The 19,070-nt window shown below is 33.2% G+C and overlaps 1 protein-coding gene across 1 annotated transcript; it reads left to right on the forward strand.

Annotated features, from left to right (window-relative positions):
- Positions 1-3,280: 3,280 nt before the first annotated feature.
- Positions 3,281-18,245, forward strand: LOC129807342 (uncharacterized). Its single transcript, XM_055856550.1, has 4 exons — positions 3,281-3,830; positions 7,881-8,007; positions 14,654-14,874; positions 16,790-18,245. Exons 1-4 carry the CDS (start codon positions 3,700-3,702, stop codon positions 17,595-17,597), a joined length of 1,287 nt encoding a protein of 428 aa, XP_055712525.1. The 5' UTR covers positions 3,281-3,699; the 3' UTR covers positions 17,598-18,245.
- The last annotated feature ends 825 nt before the right edge of the window (positions 18,246-19,070 follow it).

Genomic DNA, 19,070 nt, shown 5'->3' on the forward strand with positions numbered 1-19,070 from the left:
TAAGGTCGCAATCCTGTTGTCCTTCGATCCGCAGCTTCAGTTGTTAAAAAAAGAAAAATACAAATATATAAAGCTCTAACGATGCACTGTGACTTTTCCATATCTATTTAATTTAATTTTATATTCTGTATGTAATTTAAAACATAAAATATTGTATAGGAACATGTAGAGAGAAAAATAAAAAAATATCTGTTAATTTAGAAGGTGAATTTGAGAAGGTGAAAATGACGAGAAGCAAATGGAAACCGAATCAATTTCAATGCAATCACCAAGTTAGAATGTCAATTAACGAATTGCTTTTTCTGGGACTCCTAATTGATCAGTTGAAGTGAATTGCACTTCCAAACATATTCGCTTGCAGCAATTGAGATGGTGTCATCGTCAGCACTTCTGCCCACCCACATCAAATTGCTGATGATTTATTTGGAGAGGATTCTGTCCACTTGATGAGAGCTCTCTAGAATATTTCTCTGATTTAGGAGAATTTATTTTGAAAATTTCAAAACCGAAAAATTAAAAAAAAAAATCAACGATAAAGAAAATTGTGAAGCAATTATAAGGTAAGAAGTTTTATAGGTGAATAACTTTGCAATATCATATTTTAAGTAGGGGAAAGTACTCTCTCTTTGAGCGTTCATACCTTCAAATAATGTAATTTTTCTTTTATTTTTTTTTTTTTTGAGAGACTTGCATACAATTATCACGTAATTACCAATAATTGATGATAAGCTACCTAATATTCAATAGAAATGTATAAGTTTCTTAGAATAAATGAAAGAAAATTTACATTATTCGAAGGCACGAACGGTCGAAGGGAGAGTACTTTCCCCTACACACACAGTAAAAGTTAAAGAGAGCATAAATAATTCAATTTATTGCAAATAATTATCTCATTGATGTGTTTGGAAAAAGATTTTTTTTTTATTTGTTTGAGGATGAGGACTTATAAACATCGAAACTCTCATGTTTTTACCTTTTAAATTTTTTTGTGAAGGGAATATAATTAGGAAAATCAAGTGTGATTTTGTCTTTCCGTTCATATTCCCTATAAAATTAAAGACAGTCCCCTCTAATTCCGAATTCTGGATTAAAAATCACTTGACAAACACGTTAAGTACTTAATAAGAAGTTTTTGTATTCTTAACTCAATGACTCAATTTTAAAGAGATATAGGATGAAAGAAACACCTATTGACACTTTAAGAACTCGTGACACGACCTATCGACCCTACAATGTACCATTTCGAATATGGAATTGAACACTTATCCTTATCGAAAAACGTAAATTAATGAATAACGTCATAATATTCACATTTTATTAGATACATTAAATAAATTTCAACATTTTGACAAAAGTGTCGATATGGGTTCCATGTCGAACAGGTGTTCATTCGACCCTAGAATATCCTGCTACTTAAAAAATACATGAAAATGAGACATTAGGGACAAAAGTAGGCACTTTGTGGCAAAAAGGGAAAATAAGATGAAATGCCTCAGCTTCAACAAGAAGTTATTAAATAAGGCACTGGTTTGAATCTCGGTGAAAATACCACAAACCAAAATTTTGCAAAAACCAAAATTTCGAAAAGCCAAAATCCGGAAAAGGCAAAATCCGAAAAGCCGAAATCTCGAAAAGTCAAATTTCTGAAGCGACAAAAACCCGAATGGGTGGAATACCGAAAATCAAAATCCCTAATGGGTTAAAATCCAAAGTTGGCTAAAATCTCGGAACGCCAAGATCTCGAAAATCCAAAATTTCGAAAGCAAAAATCCTGAAAAACCAGAATCGCGAAACTTGAGATCCCAAAAAGTTCAAATCCAGAAGAGACAAAAACCAGAATGGGTCGAAATCCCAAATGGGCTAAAATCCAGAAAGCTAAAATACCGAGTGGGTCAAAATTCCTAAGGTCTAAAATCCCGAATGGATCAAAATCCCTAAATGCCAAAATTCCGAAAATTTAAAATCCCGAAAAGCCAGAATCCCGAAAGGGTAAAATCCCAAATGGCCCAAAATATCGAAACGTCAAGATATCGAAAAGCTAAAGTATTGAAAGACAAAATCCCGAAAAGCCAGAATCGCGCAAGCTAAAATACCGAAAAGTCAAAATTCCGAAGAGACAAAAACCCGAAAGACGAAATCCCGAGTGGGTATATAAACCCTGAAAGGGATAAAATCTCGAATGGACAAAAATCTCGAAAAATCAAAATCCCGAATGGGCTAAAATCCCGAAAGCTCAAACTCCGAATGGGTCAAAATTCCGAATGGGTCAAAATCCCTAAACGCCAAAATCCTGAAAGGTCAAAATTCCGAAAAGCCAGAATCCCGAAAGCCGAAATCCCGAGTAGGTCTAAATCCTGAATGGGCTAAAATGCCGAAAGCTAAAACTCCGAGTAAGTCAAAATCCCGAATGGCCCAAAATTCAGAAAAGTCAAAATCCCGAATAGCCACACTCCCAAAAGGACAAAATCCCAAATGGGCTAAAGTCTTGAAAAACAAAGATCTCGAAAAACCAAAATCTTTAAACCCAAAATCCCTAAAAGCCAGAATCGCGAAAGCTAAAATCCCGAAAAGTTAAAATTCCGAAAAGACAAAAACCTGAAAGCCGAAATCCCGAATGGGTATAAACCCTGAAAGGGATAAAATCTCGAATGAACCAAAATTTCGAAAAGTTAAAATCCCCAAAATCCTGATTGCACTAAAATCCCAAATGAGTCAAAATCCCTAAAAGCCAAAATCCTGAAAGCTAAATATCCGAAGAGACAAAAACCCGAATGGGTCGATATCTCTAAAGCAAAAATGTCAAATGAATCAAAATCCCGAGACACCAAAATCATTCGAATTCAAATATTTTGCACAAGCTTAAAGAAAGATTCAAAAATCGTCTCAAATCGTTACATTTTAGTTAAAATTTTATCCTAACCTCAAATTTTGAAGGTATAACATAAAATTTGAATGATGTCGCATCTTCAAGATCTTACCATCCCACATTTAAAAGTTCTGATACCTCTACGAGGCCAGAGACAAATGGTTGTAAAAAAAGATGAATATATTTTTCAGTGCCGTGAATGAGACTCAGCTGAATGATTCAATAGGATTAATTTGATTGTGTTGTGCGACACTCTATATAAAATTGTATAATTTGTTGGAAGGTACTTGACTGGTCGTCAATTTCATGACCACGTCGTTTGTGTTGCACTTCCAAAGGACGGAATTGAAAGTTTCCCCCTTTTTCTCCATGTTTCAGCCCACTTAGAACAATCTCCTCGAGACAATTCTTCTCAGTCGCATTCTGAATCTCAACAAAGAAAGATCATATCGTAATAATATTTGGATTACTTTCTTTGAGAAACAAAAATAAAAATAAATAAATAAAAGAAAAGCAGGAATAGGTGCTTTTGAAATAACGTCGTAACGCAACGAACTTTAATTATTGCGAAGCAGTAACTAAATAAAAACAACTTAGAAATTTTGTGCAAGAGTGTAGGGGCAGTGAAAAAGTCCCTGGGTGATGTCGTTCTCTGGATGACCGGAAGTGTCTAGTTGACAAATTTATGTTTCATGCAGCCCATAATCCCCTATAATTGGATAATGTCAATGTGAAGAAATACTGCGTGTGAAGTAGGTTTCGAAAGACGAACGAAAAAGCATCATGATTTGTGCATCTGTGAATTGATTTCTGCAAATCATTTGTGGCTCCAAATGATGATCTATCGGCTCGTTGTGCCAATCGCTGTCGCTCTCCTTGGACACTTTGTGACGAATGGTGATGAGGGAATTTCCACGACAACACACAGAAGTGTTCTCGATCATGTGTGCTATCGCGAAGAGAAGTGAGTGCTAATTTTCCCGCCAAAAAAGGTGCTCAAGATTAACATAAGTTGCGCAAATGGACCTATTCTCCCGAATGAAGAAGGAAAAATGGACAAAACTTACTTTACACGATTGTGAGGGTACTTGAAGAAATGTCTACGTCTACGTACACGAAAATATTTTTTCATGTATTGCTTAGTTTAGTTCTTTTTGGGGAAATTTAATTAAAAAAATCGAGTTAGAAATTACGTAAAATTCAATGATAGATCCTGCATTTTGCACAACTTTATGTGCCTTTTCAAAACGTTAATTATACTAAATTTTAATGAATGTAATAAAACAAGATTTGAATAGATGACAATAGTCTCCATAATGCTCGCTTTGGAGCGGAAATTTAACTTGATTCATAAATATCTTAATTATCTAAACAAACAAGTTACGTTTGCAATGAATTTCCAGAGGTAGAAGAAACAATTCAATGTACCTTGTTTAGATTAATTTGCTCTAAATATTAAGTGATTCCATTTGATTGCCGTCATTTATGTTATTTTCAACGGCTTATTAATACATTTAAGTTTAAAAAATGATTAATTAATTTACTCTTTTTTTAAGATTCGATTTTTCGAATAACGTAATAATCCGGTGTTCTAAAAACTTTATAAACTATCAATTCATTCTATTATAAATTAAAAAGTGTAGGCCTTTTGACCACGCCTTCATCGCATAAATGAAATGAAATTCAATTATTTATTTCAAATTATCAAAAATATAAGAACCAGGCCAAGGAGAAATAAAGTTGCAAGAATTTCTGGTTAAGAGGATAATTTAAAAATAGTTCTTCTTTCAGGCCTCTTTATGTTACATTGTCCTTTATCAAAAAACATTAGTGATCAGTGAAGGTAGCGTCAATTTTTAGTTTATGGGTAAATCTCATTGAATTTTGAAAGAGACAACTAATTTATTTAAAGTGATATTGAGACTTCAAGATTTCAAGGGTTTCACTACCCTTAAGCGGTCTTTGGACTAGAGGCTTAGTCCAGTCCCAGAAGGTTTTAAAATCTAAGCTATTATTATATTATAAGGGGGAAGTGGGACACCTTCACTGAGAGAAATCCGAAAAAGTTAAAATAACATTCCGGAAATGTTAATTTTACCCTGCAGTATTGATCCGAAATCGGTGTAAATATTATGCTTTTTAGGTGTATTAGGGGTTAAAGTTACCCTTTTTCATGTTATTTCTACTCTTAAAAAATTATAAAATTAACATTAAAAAATGTTGATATATTTTTACACCTAAAAATTGTTAAAGTTATGAGGAAAAAAAGTTAATCGCACCCCCGTTTTTTCTCACACTGAGTGAGAAAAAAGGGGATGCGATTAACTTTTTTCCTCATAACTTCAACACTTTTTAGGTGTAAAAACATGTCAACATTTTTAATGTTAATTTTACACCTTTCTAAGTGTAAAATTAACATGAAAAAGGGTAACTTTAACCCCTAATACACCTATAAAGCATAATATTTACAACGATTTCGGATCAATAATGCAGGGTAAAATTAATACTTCCGGAATGTTATTTTAACTTTTTCGGATTTCTCTCAGTACAGTGTTTGAAAGTGGGATTTTTCTCCTATGTTTAAGTGCAATTGAGCTATATCAAAATGTAATTTAGCTTCTAAATCGGTTTGTGCAGCTAAGTTATATCACGATAAGGTTCAATTTTATTTAAAAATAGGTGTAAAATCTCAATTTCAAAGGTGCCTCACATTCAAAGGTGCCCTACTTCTCCTTTATAGAGAGTGATACGACCTCATTGTATTCATCGATTTCTGTAGAATCACTACATATTTCGAGTTATTTTTGTAACTGCGATTTATTTATTTATTTTCTTTTGAAATCGTAATAATATTTTATATGATTGAATAGCCTCTTATAAACGTTCTTCCCATGCCGAAGTTCAGCTTTCTACCTTTTCTCAGAGAGGAGTTTTAGTGGGAAAAGTCCCAATTTTGTATGGGGACTACTGTAAGGAGTGGCTGGGAGAAACGTATATATACACGGTTAAAGAGCCTTCCATTACCCTTGATCCTATACAAAGTTTCTGATTTCTAGTTCTTTTCACTGAGGAGTTATAGTAGAAAAAGTCATTTTTTTGTATGGGGGATACAAGAAGGAATAGAGGAGGGAAGAGCCTATATATGGTTAAAAAGCCTTTCAAACACTTTGATCTCATGCCAAGTTTCAGCTTTCTACTTCTTTTCAGAGTAAAGTTATAATGAAAAATGTCCACATTTTGTATTGGGCCCACTGGAAGGACAAGTGGGGGAAGTGGGTAGTATCCATGGATAAGTAGCTTAAGTCGTACACTGACTCCGTACCGAATTTCATTGTAATCGGTTCAGCCGATCTTGAGTAATTCGATGTCAAAATAGTATTTTCGAAAGGATAAAGGCGTTTTCACAAGGATTCCCAGCGAATATCGTCCTGAGTCTCGGCAGTTTTTCATCCTTTATCATTTCATTACCTATAAAATGCGCCTAGTCCCATCTGTGGTCACCAGTCATCACACAGACCAACTCCCATATATTGTTGCCCATGGTCCTTTTGACAGTAAAGAATTAAGTAAGGAAATTTATGCAAAGTAGGTATCTTCAATCAATTATCCTTATGTGCTGGACACCCTTATGCCCTAGACACACTTACGACTTAAGCCGAGAGACTACTTAGTGGAAAATGTAGTTTAAGTTTAACTATTATTTCTAATACAATAACGCTAAGCCGTCTCTCGGCTAATCCTGAGTTCTGTTAAGGCCCTTACGGTTAAAGATGAGGAACGGTTTAACATAATTATAATCAAAATAATGATTAGACTAAAAACATAAGAAAACATTGCTATTTGGTCTCTTAAAGGACCAGCATCTCAGATCGGAAGGAGATCATCTTCCTATTGCATTGATTACATTTCCATAAGTTTCCCAATAAGCCGTCTCTCGGTTTAAGTCGTAAGACTATTAGCCAACGAATTATTATTATTAACGAACAAATTTAGCCAACGAATTATTATTATTATTGACTCTATAGAATATGGTATTATTTTTCAATTCAGTAAAGATATTTCAAAACACGTTTCCTAAAAATTCATATATTGAAGGCTCTCTATTCATATCGGTCTCGTCCTCTGAAGTTTGAAATCTAATTAAAAAAAGCGCAGTGCTTGCAAGTACCCCATGTTTACAACTGCACCAATTTCCCCTTATTTAATTAAAGAAAAGAAATGCGTGAGAAGCTGAACTCTATGAAGCTTCACCATATTCAACAGATATTTTAGAATGGTCGATATATTAACACTTTAAGAGAAAAATTATGAATTTTGAAAGCCCGGCTGACCAAAGTTTCGTATCATTTGAGATTCTTCCTATGCTACGCTTAATGAATCTGATCCATGATAAGTGACCAATTCAATACTTCACATTACCTAATAAGGACCATTCCATAGGTCAAGCTTATTAAGGAGCACATGAAAAACCAAATGATAGGAGACCTCCATTAGAGCCTTCCTTTACGATTATTAATTTAGATTGTTCAAGACACTAAAAATCAGATTAAAGAAAGAGACTATCGTTACCCCAAAAACTTTCTTCTCTTCTTATAATTTTTCAAATGGTAGAAATCAATTGGGTTTATATTTTAATCATTGACCTTGAAAGGTCATTATGTAGTGCAAATGTTGATTAATCAATAACATCGACGGTAGGTAATATGAAAAAATATAGGGGAAGGCTTCCAGGCTTCGCACACCCTGTAGCTTCGAACTTCGAATACTTCATATTTTGAGACTACCTATTAAACTGTCATTGTTAGGTAATTTTATTAAAATAATATGGGAAAAATATGAAGTGTTCGAAGCCAGTGTATATGTTCAAAGTCTTAAAGACTTCTCCTACCAGTAGTATCACTTTTCAAAATTTAATAGTTTCAGATTTGATTACCAAAATATCTTGAGCATCTTTCGCCTAAATTTTTTGTTGTATTTTTTTTTAATTTAAAAACCTAACTATCTTTCATCCCAGCATTACAGAACTTGAGGAACGGAGAGTGACGCAGCCGGTGCGAATCCGATCACACGTCTGGTGCCTGGAATTCCCACCGAGATGTGCGCACTACCGAACAGAGATGAAGGAGATCATCAAGTGGCAGGTATTGTTCGTGATCATCAAGTTCTACATTTTCTCTTCCTCCTCTGGCTCTCAAAACCCCTTTGCAATCCGACACTCGATGGATCTTTTCACCATTTCTCGCGTAACGATCTCGTTTCAGAGCAACTTTTACTTTCATCCCGCGTTTGAATCCCCTCGCGACATTTAATGTCTTTTCTTTGAATAGCCCAGAGTGGTTTCTTCAGCTTAAAGCCTCTCTGGGTGTTTGCGTGCACTGATGAGGGTGTTAATTTGCAAAGTTAGCGTCCAATTGAGAAGAATTTGCCGAGAAATGTGGGTGTTTAGCGAGACAAGAGAGTCATTTTTGTGGGTTCTTGGGATTATTGTCTGAGATCACTGTGCAAAGTTTTGGATTTCAATAGCTAAATGATCAACCTCTAACATTCCTGACGTCTCTGTAAATTACACAATCGCCGAGACTCAATGGAATCTCTCTGAGCCTAATCCATTTATTAAATGCCCCAGCGTCTCCGGAACAAAAGTGAAAGCCATTTAGAAATACGATCAATAGTCTTTTTTTTCTTTACATTTATATTCTTGTCTTCTTAAATATCTCTTATTAAATACTAAGAGTCTACTGGTTGAAAGGCCATCAGACGCTTCTCCACTGACATTAAATTACCTGGATTATACATATTGTTACAACAGTAAATAAATTAAGTAACTCTGTTCACAATTTAGGAGTTTTTATTGTGTTAGAAGTGGGGCAGTTTAACGCATGTATGACTTTCAAAGATATAAAATTTTGGGATAATAAATTAATTTATAGGAATTGTGCTGTATATTTTCAAATAGTCAATACCCTAGAGAAACTAGCTGGATTTAATTAACTTGAATACAGTTTAGCAAATGAGTCTTAAAGATATCTTCTCCTGCGTAGGCCGGTGGAGCAATCCCTGTACAGAATGACATGCAATTTATTGTTTCGATCGCTCAAAATAAGAAACGAATAACTTGCAGTAGGCAAATTTTATAGGAGAGCGCTTTGAAGCTGAGATTTTACATGCAGAATATAGAATTTTTGAGATTTAAAATCTCTATAAATTTGAAAATAATTAACTTTCAAGTATAATATTCACAGGGAACGTAGAGAGTATAAATAAGCATCTAAAAAGCGAATAAAATGATTTTTGGAAAAAATGGAGTTGTTCGACTTATATTCTGAGTCGTCGGTTTGTTGTCTATGAAAAAGATCTCTGAAATAACGATCAATAAAGATTTACTCTATAAAAGTTTCTGTTCTAATTGATAGTTCAAATAAATAATTTTGGGCTTTAATGAAAACACTTTAGTATTGATTAATTTAGGGGAAACTGGGGCACCACCAAACACGGGGTACCACCAAACACTGCGATTTTTTAACCGTATATTCGACTTCAGGTGACAAGACTTATAGAAATTTATAAGCATTAGGGATGCTTGTCCATTGAAGAAGTGGTTAAGGTAGTCCAAGTAGTTTAGAAAAAAAAAATTGTGTTTGGTGCTACCCCGTGTTTGATGGTGCCCTAGTTTCTCCTATGAGCAAAAAGCCCAGAATCAACCAACTAAAATTTTTATGACTAAAATACAATAAATATTATATATACAAGGAGTTCCGCTTTGAAAGAATTTCTCGGGACCGAAAAACAGTCAGCGAATAACTCTAGTGATACAGTAAAATTGCATATCTTCAGGAGATATATTCGGAATAAGTTACAGAAACGTCGTGATGTATGCAATTAAGTTTCTGCGCTAATTTTTCAACCTATTTTCAACATCAACGGTTCACAAGAATGCCTTTCAAATCTACCGTGTGCAAAATTTTACATACATTTAGGGGCATTTTTCCAAAAATATTTTTTAATTGGCCCTGAAGTAGACAATTAATATCAAATTCTTTCAGTCCGTTTTCCTTTAAGTCGGAACTCCCTGTATGATTTATCATTGTTGTTCTTGTTTTGTTTATTTTTTTATTTAATTTGAAATATATTAGATTAATATAACTTTTCAAAAAGAAAAGAAAATTATCTGTTAAAAAACTGCGGAAAGCCCCTATCAAACACACATCATAACGGTGCTATCACACTAGGATTTTCATAATTTAATTTTAAATTCAATTGAGCCAATTGAGCATCACAAGATTTCTAGAATTTACTTGAAAATTCTCACAGCCAAGACACATTTTGCAAGAAATTTGCTCAATTTTAAATAATGCCGCGAAATTTTTGATTGTGAATGACTACGGAAAATGTGTGATAGTCCTTAAAATGTCTTATAAGTCACTTATCTGTTATGCAAAAAAATCCCCAAAGCCAGATGAAAGGGTTGCAGGCAAGGGAATCATGAAGAGATTCTCATACAATTTTTTTGAAAATCTGTATGAAAACATCCCATCTGCGATTTCTTGACACAACAATTTCCTTCGAATTGCTTTGGAGGAACTCAGCAAATTACTCCCGATACTGAAGCTTCACTCGCGTACAAGTTTATCACTAATCTCTGTACTTATTTTTTTTGGCCACAAATAATAATTAATTACGAGTGAATAACTTTAATAAGAACAATTTGATACAAACGGCTACTTGTTTAACTGCAATATAAATTGAAATTAATGAGCAATTTTAATATTTTTTTTTGCTGAATTCCAATTTAATTGAGCAACCACATTTATGCTATTTTAGCATGCTTAAACATGTTTTGGCGGGCCAAGTATTAGTTTATATCAATAAATAAGTGATAATCTATCAACTCAAATGATTTTTAATGCAAAATAACGCATAGAAACAATTCATCTGAAAATTAAATTGAATTTACAAATTCAAACAAAAAATCCTAGTGTGATATCATGGTAACAGCCAGTAAATTCAAATTCTTTGCATTAAATCATTACAAACACCATATAGGGTGGAATAACCGGCTATCGCCATGTTTAGGAAAAAAATAAATTCATATAATCATAACTTTTGAATCCTTGTTACAAGATAAGTCAAATTTGACACAAAGTTGCTTAGATGTATTGGCTCTAGATACGTGAAAACAATAATCCTAGAACATAACGCTGGACTACTTAAAAAACTGATTTTTATTAATAATGCAAAAATAACCATTTCGTCGCCACTTTTTACCACTTTTCGCCAGTTTTGTAAAATTTGTAACCACTTCTCGCCACCCACTTGAAAAGAACCACACTCGGTTATTTTAGGCAATGCTATGAAAAGAATACATTCACCATTTCTCTTTCCTTGTGATCACTTTATTATTACTCTCTTTAAATGATTTTTCTTCACATTTATTTGAGAAATCACATTATGGGGCTTTTGCAGAAAGTAAACAATGCAGATTTTACAACTGAGAATGTACGAAGTGAAGTTAGCGTCGCCTATTGAAAAGATATGGCGACAGGTGGTAAAATAAATTCCAGAATATTACCACTTCTCGCCATGCCTCATTTTTATACAAAAATAATATAAAATGAAATATTAATTGACTAAATACAAATTTTATGTATTCCACAAGTGCAATTAAATATTCAATAAACAAATTATTTACCCAAATAGGTATTTTTGGCCTGATGAAAATTTGACGACACTTAGTACATTTGGTAAGAGATGTTGGATTCGATACACTTGCTTAAAATATTGCTCTAAAAAGTGATCAAAATCGTGAACCCAAAACGAATAATTATTATTTTTCGATTCTATGCGTAGAAGCAGAAACAATACAAAAAAATTGCGACTTATTTATTTCATAAATTGCGAAAAATAGCGATTTCAATGTAAGTGGCGAGAACTGGGGCACTGGCGAGAACTGGTGATTCCACCCTAGTGTAACTATTTAAGAAAAGAATTTGCCCTGCAGAATTCAAATCAAGAAAAGAAACTAAGGATAATATTATCAAAATGGACCCGACGTCTAAATTTTCGTGCGCAAATTCATGCTAAAATTGCAGAACTATTCACGAAACGAGAACAGAAAGAGCCTTTCCCAATAGCAATTCGATTATCAATTGCATGAACGTAAATTATCCAAAAATGTCTTGTTTATTAAAGAGCCAATCTGACCATTTACAAATGGAGTTTGTGAAATTTGAAAACCGATTCAAGCCAAAAAGAAAGATATAGTTACTGCTTGATAATTTCCGTGAAGTCCTTCTTCTTAGAATTTCGAAGTGCTTGAGTATCAATTTAACCAACGCAACGTTATAATTTGTATGAACTTTATTTTAATACAAAATAGGAGCGCTTATCAATCTTGTTCCATATAAAGAGTGTGCACGATAAAATTGTTCCCAAGAATAATGCTTTAAAAATGAATGTAGACACAAACAAAATTAGTAATTAGGACAGTTGTTGATCCATCCGATCATACGTAGAGTGTTTAGACCTGGCTTAAATTTAATATAGGTATTATCACAATTATTAGCTTGATTTATTTTTCCTTTTAACATTTAGCTTATACAATTCTATCAGTTTTTGCTCATTTTTCTAGCTAATTTCTTATCTAATAAGGTAGAGTTTGTAATAGGGGAGGGTGGGGCAGTTTCACCCCTAAATTGCAAAATGGATTTTGAGACCATTGTGCAAAAAGAACTGAAGTAAAACTTTGTATATTCTGTGAATTACAGTTGGGTTTAGGGTTAATAAAAATAATAACAATAATCCTTTAATTTCATTAGTCTATTGTGGAGAAATTCATTTCACTTGAAAGGCAGAATGTGTGAAAGTCCCCCATTGCGGGGCAATTTCAAGATAAATATGAGGCAATTTTTGAGAAAGATAAAACGTGTTTATAGAAAACTTGCGATACCAGAATTAATTAAAATTACTATTTTGAAGTCTTCTAAGACTCTAAAACATATAAATATAATCGAATAAGAACTTTATAACAGAATTTTAACACTAATTAATCATACAGAGAAAATAAAATATCGCCAAAGATTTGCAAGCCTATTTCTCAACAATTGGCAATTTTCTTTAAATGTTTATACGAAAGAAATGTCTTTTGTAGTGCTAAGCTAATTCTATACATTGTTGGATCATTATATCGCCTTAGAACAGGTCATTTTTAGTATAACAGTTTTATAATAGTATTTTAAAGTCTTGAATTTTTATAATACTAAAAAAAAATTACAATATCTTGTTCAAAACATTCTGAAAAGATATTATAACAATTAAATTCATCATTTTTAAGCATTTAAAGAACACTGAAAGATTTTTTTAAATTTTTTTTTTATGAACTTTTAGGAAATACTACTTCCCATAATCTCGAACTTTATGGACAAGAACAGTTACAAAACGTTTTCAATGATCATTTTAAGTTAATTTCGATTAAAAAAGTAAATTGTTAGGCACTGGAAACTTCTCCGTGTGCTTGTATGAAACTGCCCCTCACGCACTTTCGAAACTCAAATGAAAATTGTCAGAACCGTCTTAGAATTTATTCAACGCTAAATGCCTTATAATATTCATTAAACCACTAATAATTTAATTCAATTATGTTACTTCGATAAATAAGAGCAATAATTCAGAAATTGTTGAAAATAAAATATTATAAAAAGTTTCATTTTGATGCAGTTTTATAAAATCAATTACAGAATTCAAACGAGAAGCGTCACGAAATTAATTATTTTTATGAACATGGGCCTCATTTATCTCTTCAATAACATAAAGGTTTTATCCCATTCCTTTCAAAAGGATAAGAAGAATATGCAAAAATTGAAACTGCCCCGTCGTTAAACTGCCCCACCCTCCCCTATCGGACAATGCGATTTTTCGGACAAACCAATTTGGAAGATCAGACTTTGAAAATCTAATAATTATTTTTAATGTAATAATTATTCAATTCCAGAATACTTTGGAGATTATTTGATAGATTTTATAAAGTTTTAAGTGAGTTGTCCAAAATTGGTTTGTTCGGACTTCCGCGTTGTCCAAAATTGCAAATTTCAACACATAATAGAGAAAAATTGTTGTAAATGTCGAGTACGCTGAAAGCTGCTTGAAGTATAGAAAAGTAGGGGAAACTACTCACCCGTCGAACGTTCATGCCTTCGAATAATGTGAATTTCTTTTATTTTTCCTAAAAAACTTAGATATTATTATATCAATTGATAAAAAGCTAACTAATATTTAGTCGAAATGTGTAAACCTCTTAGAAAAAATAAAAGAAAATTTACATTATTCGAAGGCATGAACGTTCGAAGGGTGTATACTTTTCCCTAATGTATGCAGTTTTTCTTCATATTTTAACACTAAAACTTTGTGGAAGATTCAAACTTTGAATCATTAACGATGGCGGCGCTGGAATCGAAAAATCTGGTATATTTTCTGATCATAACCTCAAATTTTATTACGTTATTTTTATTAAAATGAAACTGAACACAGTCTGTAATGTATTTTAGCATCATTGAACAAAAACCATCTCTCGTGCATTTTCCAACTGCGAAAGATGCATAAAATGTGTGGATAGCAATTGGCCAATCGAGTTAAAATTGTCACGAAGTTGCCGAAGATGTGTTGCAATCGATGAATCTTCTCATAGTAACGGAAGCAAACGGCTCTTTTGCATAACATCTCATTTCGTGTCTTGTGGGTCGAAGAAAGACTTCATGTAATTAGAAATGGCTATTTTCTCACCAAATTTTGCAGAATGTCACGAAAACGCGGCTCGTGGAGCATTGCTGCGATGGCTTCGAAGAAGTCACCGAGGCCAATGAGATTATCTGCAAGCCCATCTGTCCGGAGGGTTGCCGGAGGGGCTTTTGCCATCAACCCAACATGTGTGTCTGCAATCCTGGATGCCAGAATGGGGGCCTTTGTGACAGCAAGAAAGGGGTGTGTCGATGTCCAAATGGATGGTTAGGAGATAGGTAAGGATCTATGTTGAAAGGCAAATTTGCAAATTTAACTTTAACTTTGCACTTTGCATTTGGAAAGTAGTATGCAAACTTTGAAAAATTGCAATAAATTGAATATTAATTCAAAAATGAAAATGATAATAAAATGTAAATCGTAAAGTTAATATTGCTTTTGCAAAGTCAAAAGTGAAAAATTTAATTTTATGAGCATTTTGTTTTACATTTTTAAAATGTATTTCTAATTTTCAAAATGCAGTAAAAGAGAAGAAATTGGGTAAGGACAAAGATTCACTGTTTTTTTTTTTTATTTAGAAGGCATTTTTTTGCAAAGTCTAATGCGAAAACTTTTATTGTCGATACGTTTTATTTTGCGTTTCAAAAAACCATCTGCATAATGTAACTGCAGAGAATGTAGAGCAAGAGAAATTTCATCAAAACTTTGCAGTTTGCAAAATTTACTTTGTTTTTTCTTTTAAACAAAATTTGATATAATAATAATAATAATAATAATAATAATAATAATAATAATATATTAATTAACAAAAATAGGGCTATCCTTTTACAATTGTGAAAGAAAAAAATGAAAATAACAAAAGAAGTTAACAAATTCAGGAGTTTAAATTTAAGCACGAATAAAAAGAAAAATAGTAAAGTATATGAATTTTTTGTTTTTTTTCAAGTTTTCAATACTTAATTGTTTTATATAAGTTTTTTATTTATTTATTAAATAATTTATCAATTTATTATTTTTTTTTAATAAAATTTAACAAAAATCTAAATATTAAGCTTTTGCTTTCTTTTTTTTAATTTGTAATCTCTTCTAGAACAAATATTTTCACTCATGAATATTTCTTTTGAATGTTTCTTTGGATGCAATGTCGAAAATGCAAAGTTTGATTTTCGCAATGTTTTCTTTCGTTCTTAGAAAACTCTTCATTAAGTCCAGTCTACCCAGACGACTCTGGGTACTTTGTAGGGTAAATAAGCTTATTCAAAACCTGCTCCAAACGGAAATTTTTCGCTACTCCAAATGGAAACGTCATTCTTTTCATGATAAATACAGTACTAAATTGCTATATTTATATATTTTCTATACCACAATTTCATTATTCAGTTAATTTTGCTCCAAATAAAGCGAAAATCCATTCGTATTCACAAATTTTAATTTGTTGATTTCTCAGAAAAATTAAAAGTGTACCTTTTCACCATTGAATTTTTCATCGATCGACCATGTTTTCCAATGAAAAACACAATAAAATGACTGTTGTTTATTCGTTCTGTTTAACATTTATGTCATATTTCTGGCTAATTTTAGTTAAATTAAGTACTAATGTTTATTGTTAATGCTACGTGAAGTTTTCTAATGAAAAAATTACCTATTTCGTGAACAAAAAGGGTTTTTCTGAAGTGTCTGCAAATGCTTCAATAGGAAATATGATTTTTTTTTGGAGATATTTTCTTATTGTTTTATATGGGAAAGGAGAAAGACCAGGAATAAGAACAAATCCTGCACTCAGGAACAACTCAACAAGGTTTCGGAAGCCTTTCGTCGCGGTTTAACTTACGCTGTTTGTCTCCAATTAGAAAATTTCCCTTGTCTCCATTTGGATTAATTTGTTTCCAATAGAAGCATTTTGCACTTGTGTGTTTTTCTTGTATTTAAGAAGTTTTCAAATTATATTTAAAGAATTTTCACTAAACAGTAACATTCTAGAAGAGTCAATGAGCAAATTTATGTAATTTTCTTCAGAAAAAATTGAACTTAATGTGTTGAATCTTCTGTCAAAGTTAAAGTGTCTGGAAATGGTTTTGAATTAGGACATTTACCCTACTTTATAAATTTTACTTTGCATTTTAAAAATAAATGAACTACAGAATCTTGCTTTATTGAATTTCTCCCCATGACGTAACTATCTTTCCTTTCCAGTTGCGAAATTCCTCAAGTGGACACCACAACTCCTAAAATAAACCCAACAACTCCCCTGAAGCTCATCCCAGTCACAGAAATCTTCCCAAGGAACACTTCAGCATCAATTGAGGAACTCAATACGACGCTGGTGAATCTTGAGGATAACATTGAGAAGCTGAAACAGCAGCTGAACACAACAACAACAACCCAGAGTGACATATCCATCCTGGAACTTCATACACCTCTTCCTGAATTGGTCATCACTCATCAGAATGTTGTCCCAACAGGAGATCACTTGGTAGAGGTGGGAAGTGGGTCGGAAATAGTCGTCCTAAGCAATTGGGATATCAATGGAACACTCGTGAGAAATACAAGTGATCCTGCGAGTGAAAATGGAAGCGACAGCAGCACAATTGTTCTCCTGGCCACGAGTGTCTTCCTCTCTGTCATTCTCTTGCTTCTGTTTGTGGTTTTACTGTATTGGAAGAGGAAACTGGATGGACATACAGGAAGGAGGTCCAGTACAGACAGCAATGTCAGCATTCAGGCAAAGGACGAATTGGATGGCAAGATTGTGAACAAACCCCTCCCAGAAATCCCTTTTGTGGACATAAAGAGCAAAAATTCACCCCATCGGAAGAGTGTTCAATTTGTAGAGAGCCCCATTCTTCACTACGAGGACTCCCGAACTGAACTACCCAAAGATGCTGCTCTGACCTACAGTTACCCTTCTTCAGCATCACAATCTTCAACTAATTCAACAAGGGAGCATCTTTACGATGAGATTAAGTATCCAGTCTTCACAAGCGACGTTGTTCATGTTTAAATTTTCCAAAAAACCCAAAAATGTGTTTTTAGAATCCCTGAAGATAGGAAAGCTATCTTCCATTTCGAAAGAGAATGATTGATTGAAACTGAGGTTAGACGATTATCCGAAAAGATTAACGGAAATAAAGACCGATTATAAAGGAGAGAGAGACGAAACGGATAAGAGATAAGACATTGATTGTGAAATATTTGAGCCTGAGATATCAACGTTCAATGTGGCCCTGAAAATAGGTTTCACATAATTATAAAACGTATAAAGTAGGGGAGTCCAATTAGGAACCTGTGCAATACGTATTATGTTCAGAAGTTTGAACATATCGTAAAATTCTCAAAACGTTTTCATATCAGGGCACAATAGAATTAAACCAATTCGTTAATCAAGTAAGAACCAGTCAAAATAATGGCATAAAAGAATTTATAGAATGTATTTAACTTTAAAAAAATTACCCAGTTCATAACCGTTTTGTACAGGTTTCGACTTAACTAGGACACTAAGAACATTTCAACAATTCCAATTTTTATAAATTTGGTTGTTAAATATGCTTTATAAGTCTTGAACCTTTGAATTAAAACAAGGAAAACCATATACTAGATGCTGTTGTGCCATTTTAAAGAATATACACAAAATAATCCAACTGGTCAATCAGTAAAACCAAGCGCCTGGTAAGTTGGCCTTTATATAGAGAAATTTGAAGCCAATTCTTAAATTGATCTCGGACTCTGCTCATAGTGCTCCAAGGAAAAAAAATTTTAAACAAAAATTCAGTATATATTTATCCCTCCATACGGAAAGGTATCTTATAATACGGAAAAACTTTTCACTTTTTAAATATTTAGCATAACGATCACGAGTGCAGAAAAATTCCCATACGCATTTGTATGTGAAAGTAAGAAATTGGCTTCAACTTTGAAGGCCACTCGCCGGGGATTAGAGTAAAACATTCAGAAACGAAAGAATTTCGGCTATGACTGTTGTATCAATCGTTGGCCCTCTTTTAAGATTGTAAGCCTTGATGGGGCTTATCTAAATAATATTATAACTTCTAAAAGGAAAATGAGGAACTGAGGGTGCCACCCATTTTTCAACTTCCTCGGAGTGAACTGTCCACGGCGACTGATGCTCACTCACTGAATTACGGAGAGGATAGACACGAACAAAATCCCCTACGACTTTGAGCATTCGCATATAGATGATGGGTTAGATGTGTCATAGGAATGGAGGCTTAAGATTGATGAGTTTGGCCGTGAACTGGATAAACAATTGTCGAATGGGCCATACTATCTACAAGATGTCGCGAAAATCTTTTTGGATTTCCCTGAAGATGTCAAGATGAGTATCTCTTACTCTTTCCATTTTTCCGCTACCTACCATAGCTGCGAGGACTTTGCAACCCTGCTTTTCGTAAGCTTTTCTTTAATTCTAGGACTTAAGGATGGTCTAGATACCGTAAGAGCGCTTAAAGATGGTCTA

This window comes from Phlebotomus papatasi, chromosome 3 (assembly GCF_024763615.1).
Source record: "Phlebotomus papatasi isolate M1 chromosome 3, Ppap_2.1, whole genome shotgun sequence".
NCBI lineage: Eukaryota > Metazoa > Arthropoda > Insecta > Diptera > Psychodidae > Phlebotomus > Phlebotomus papatasi.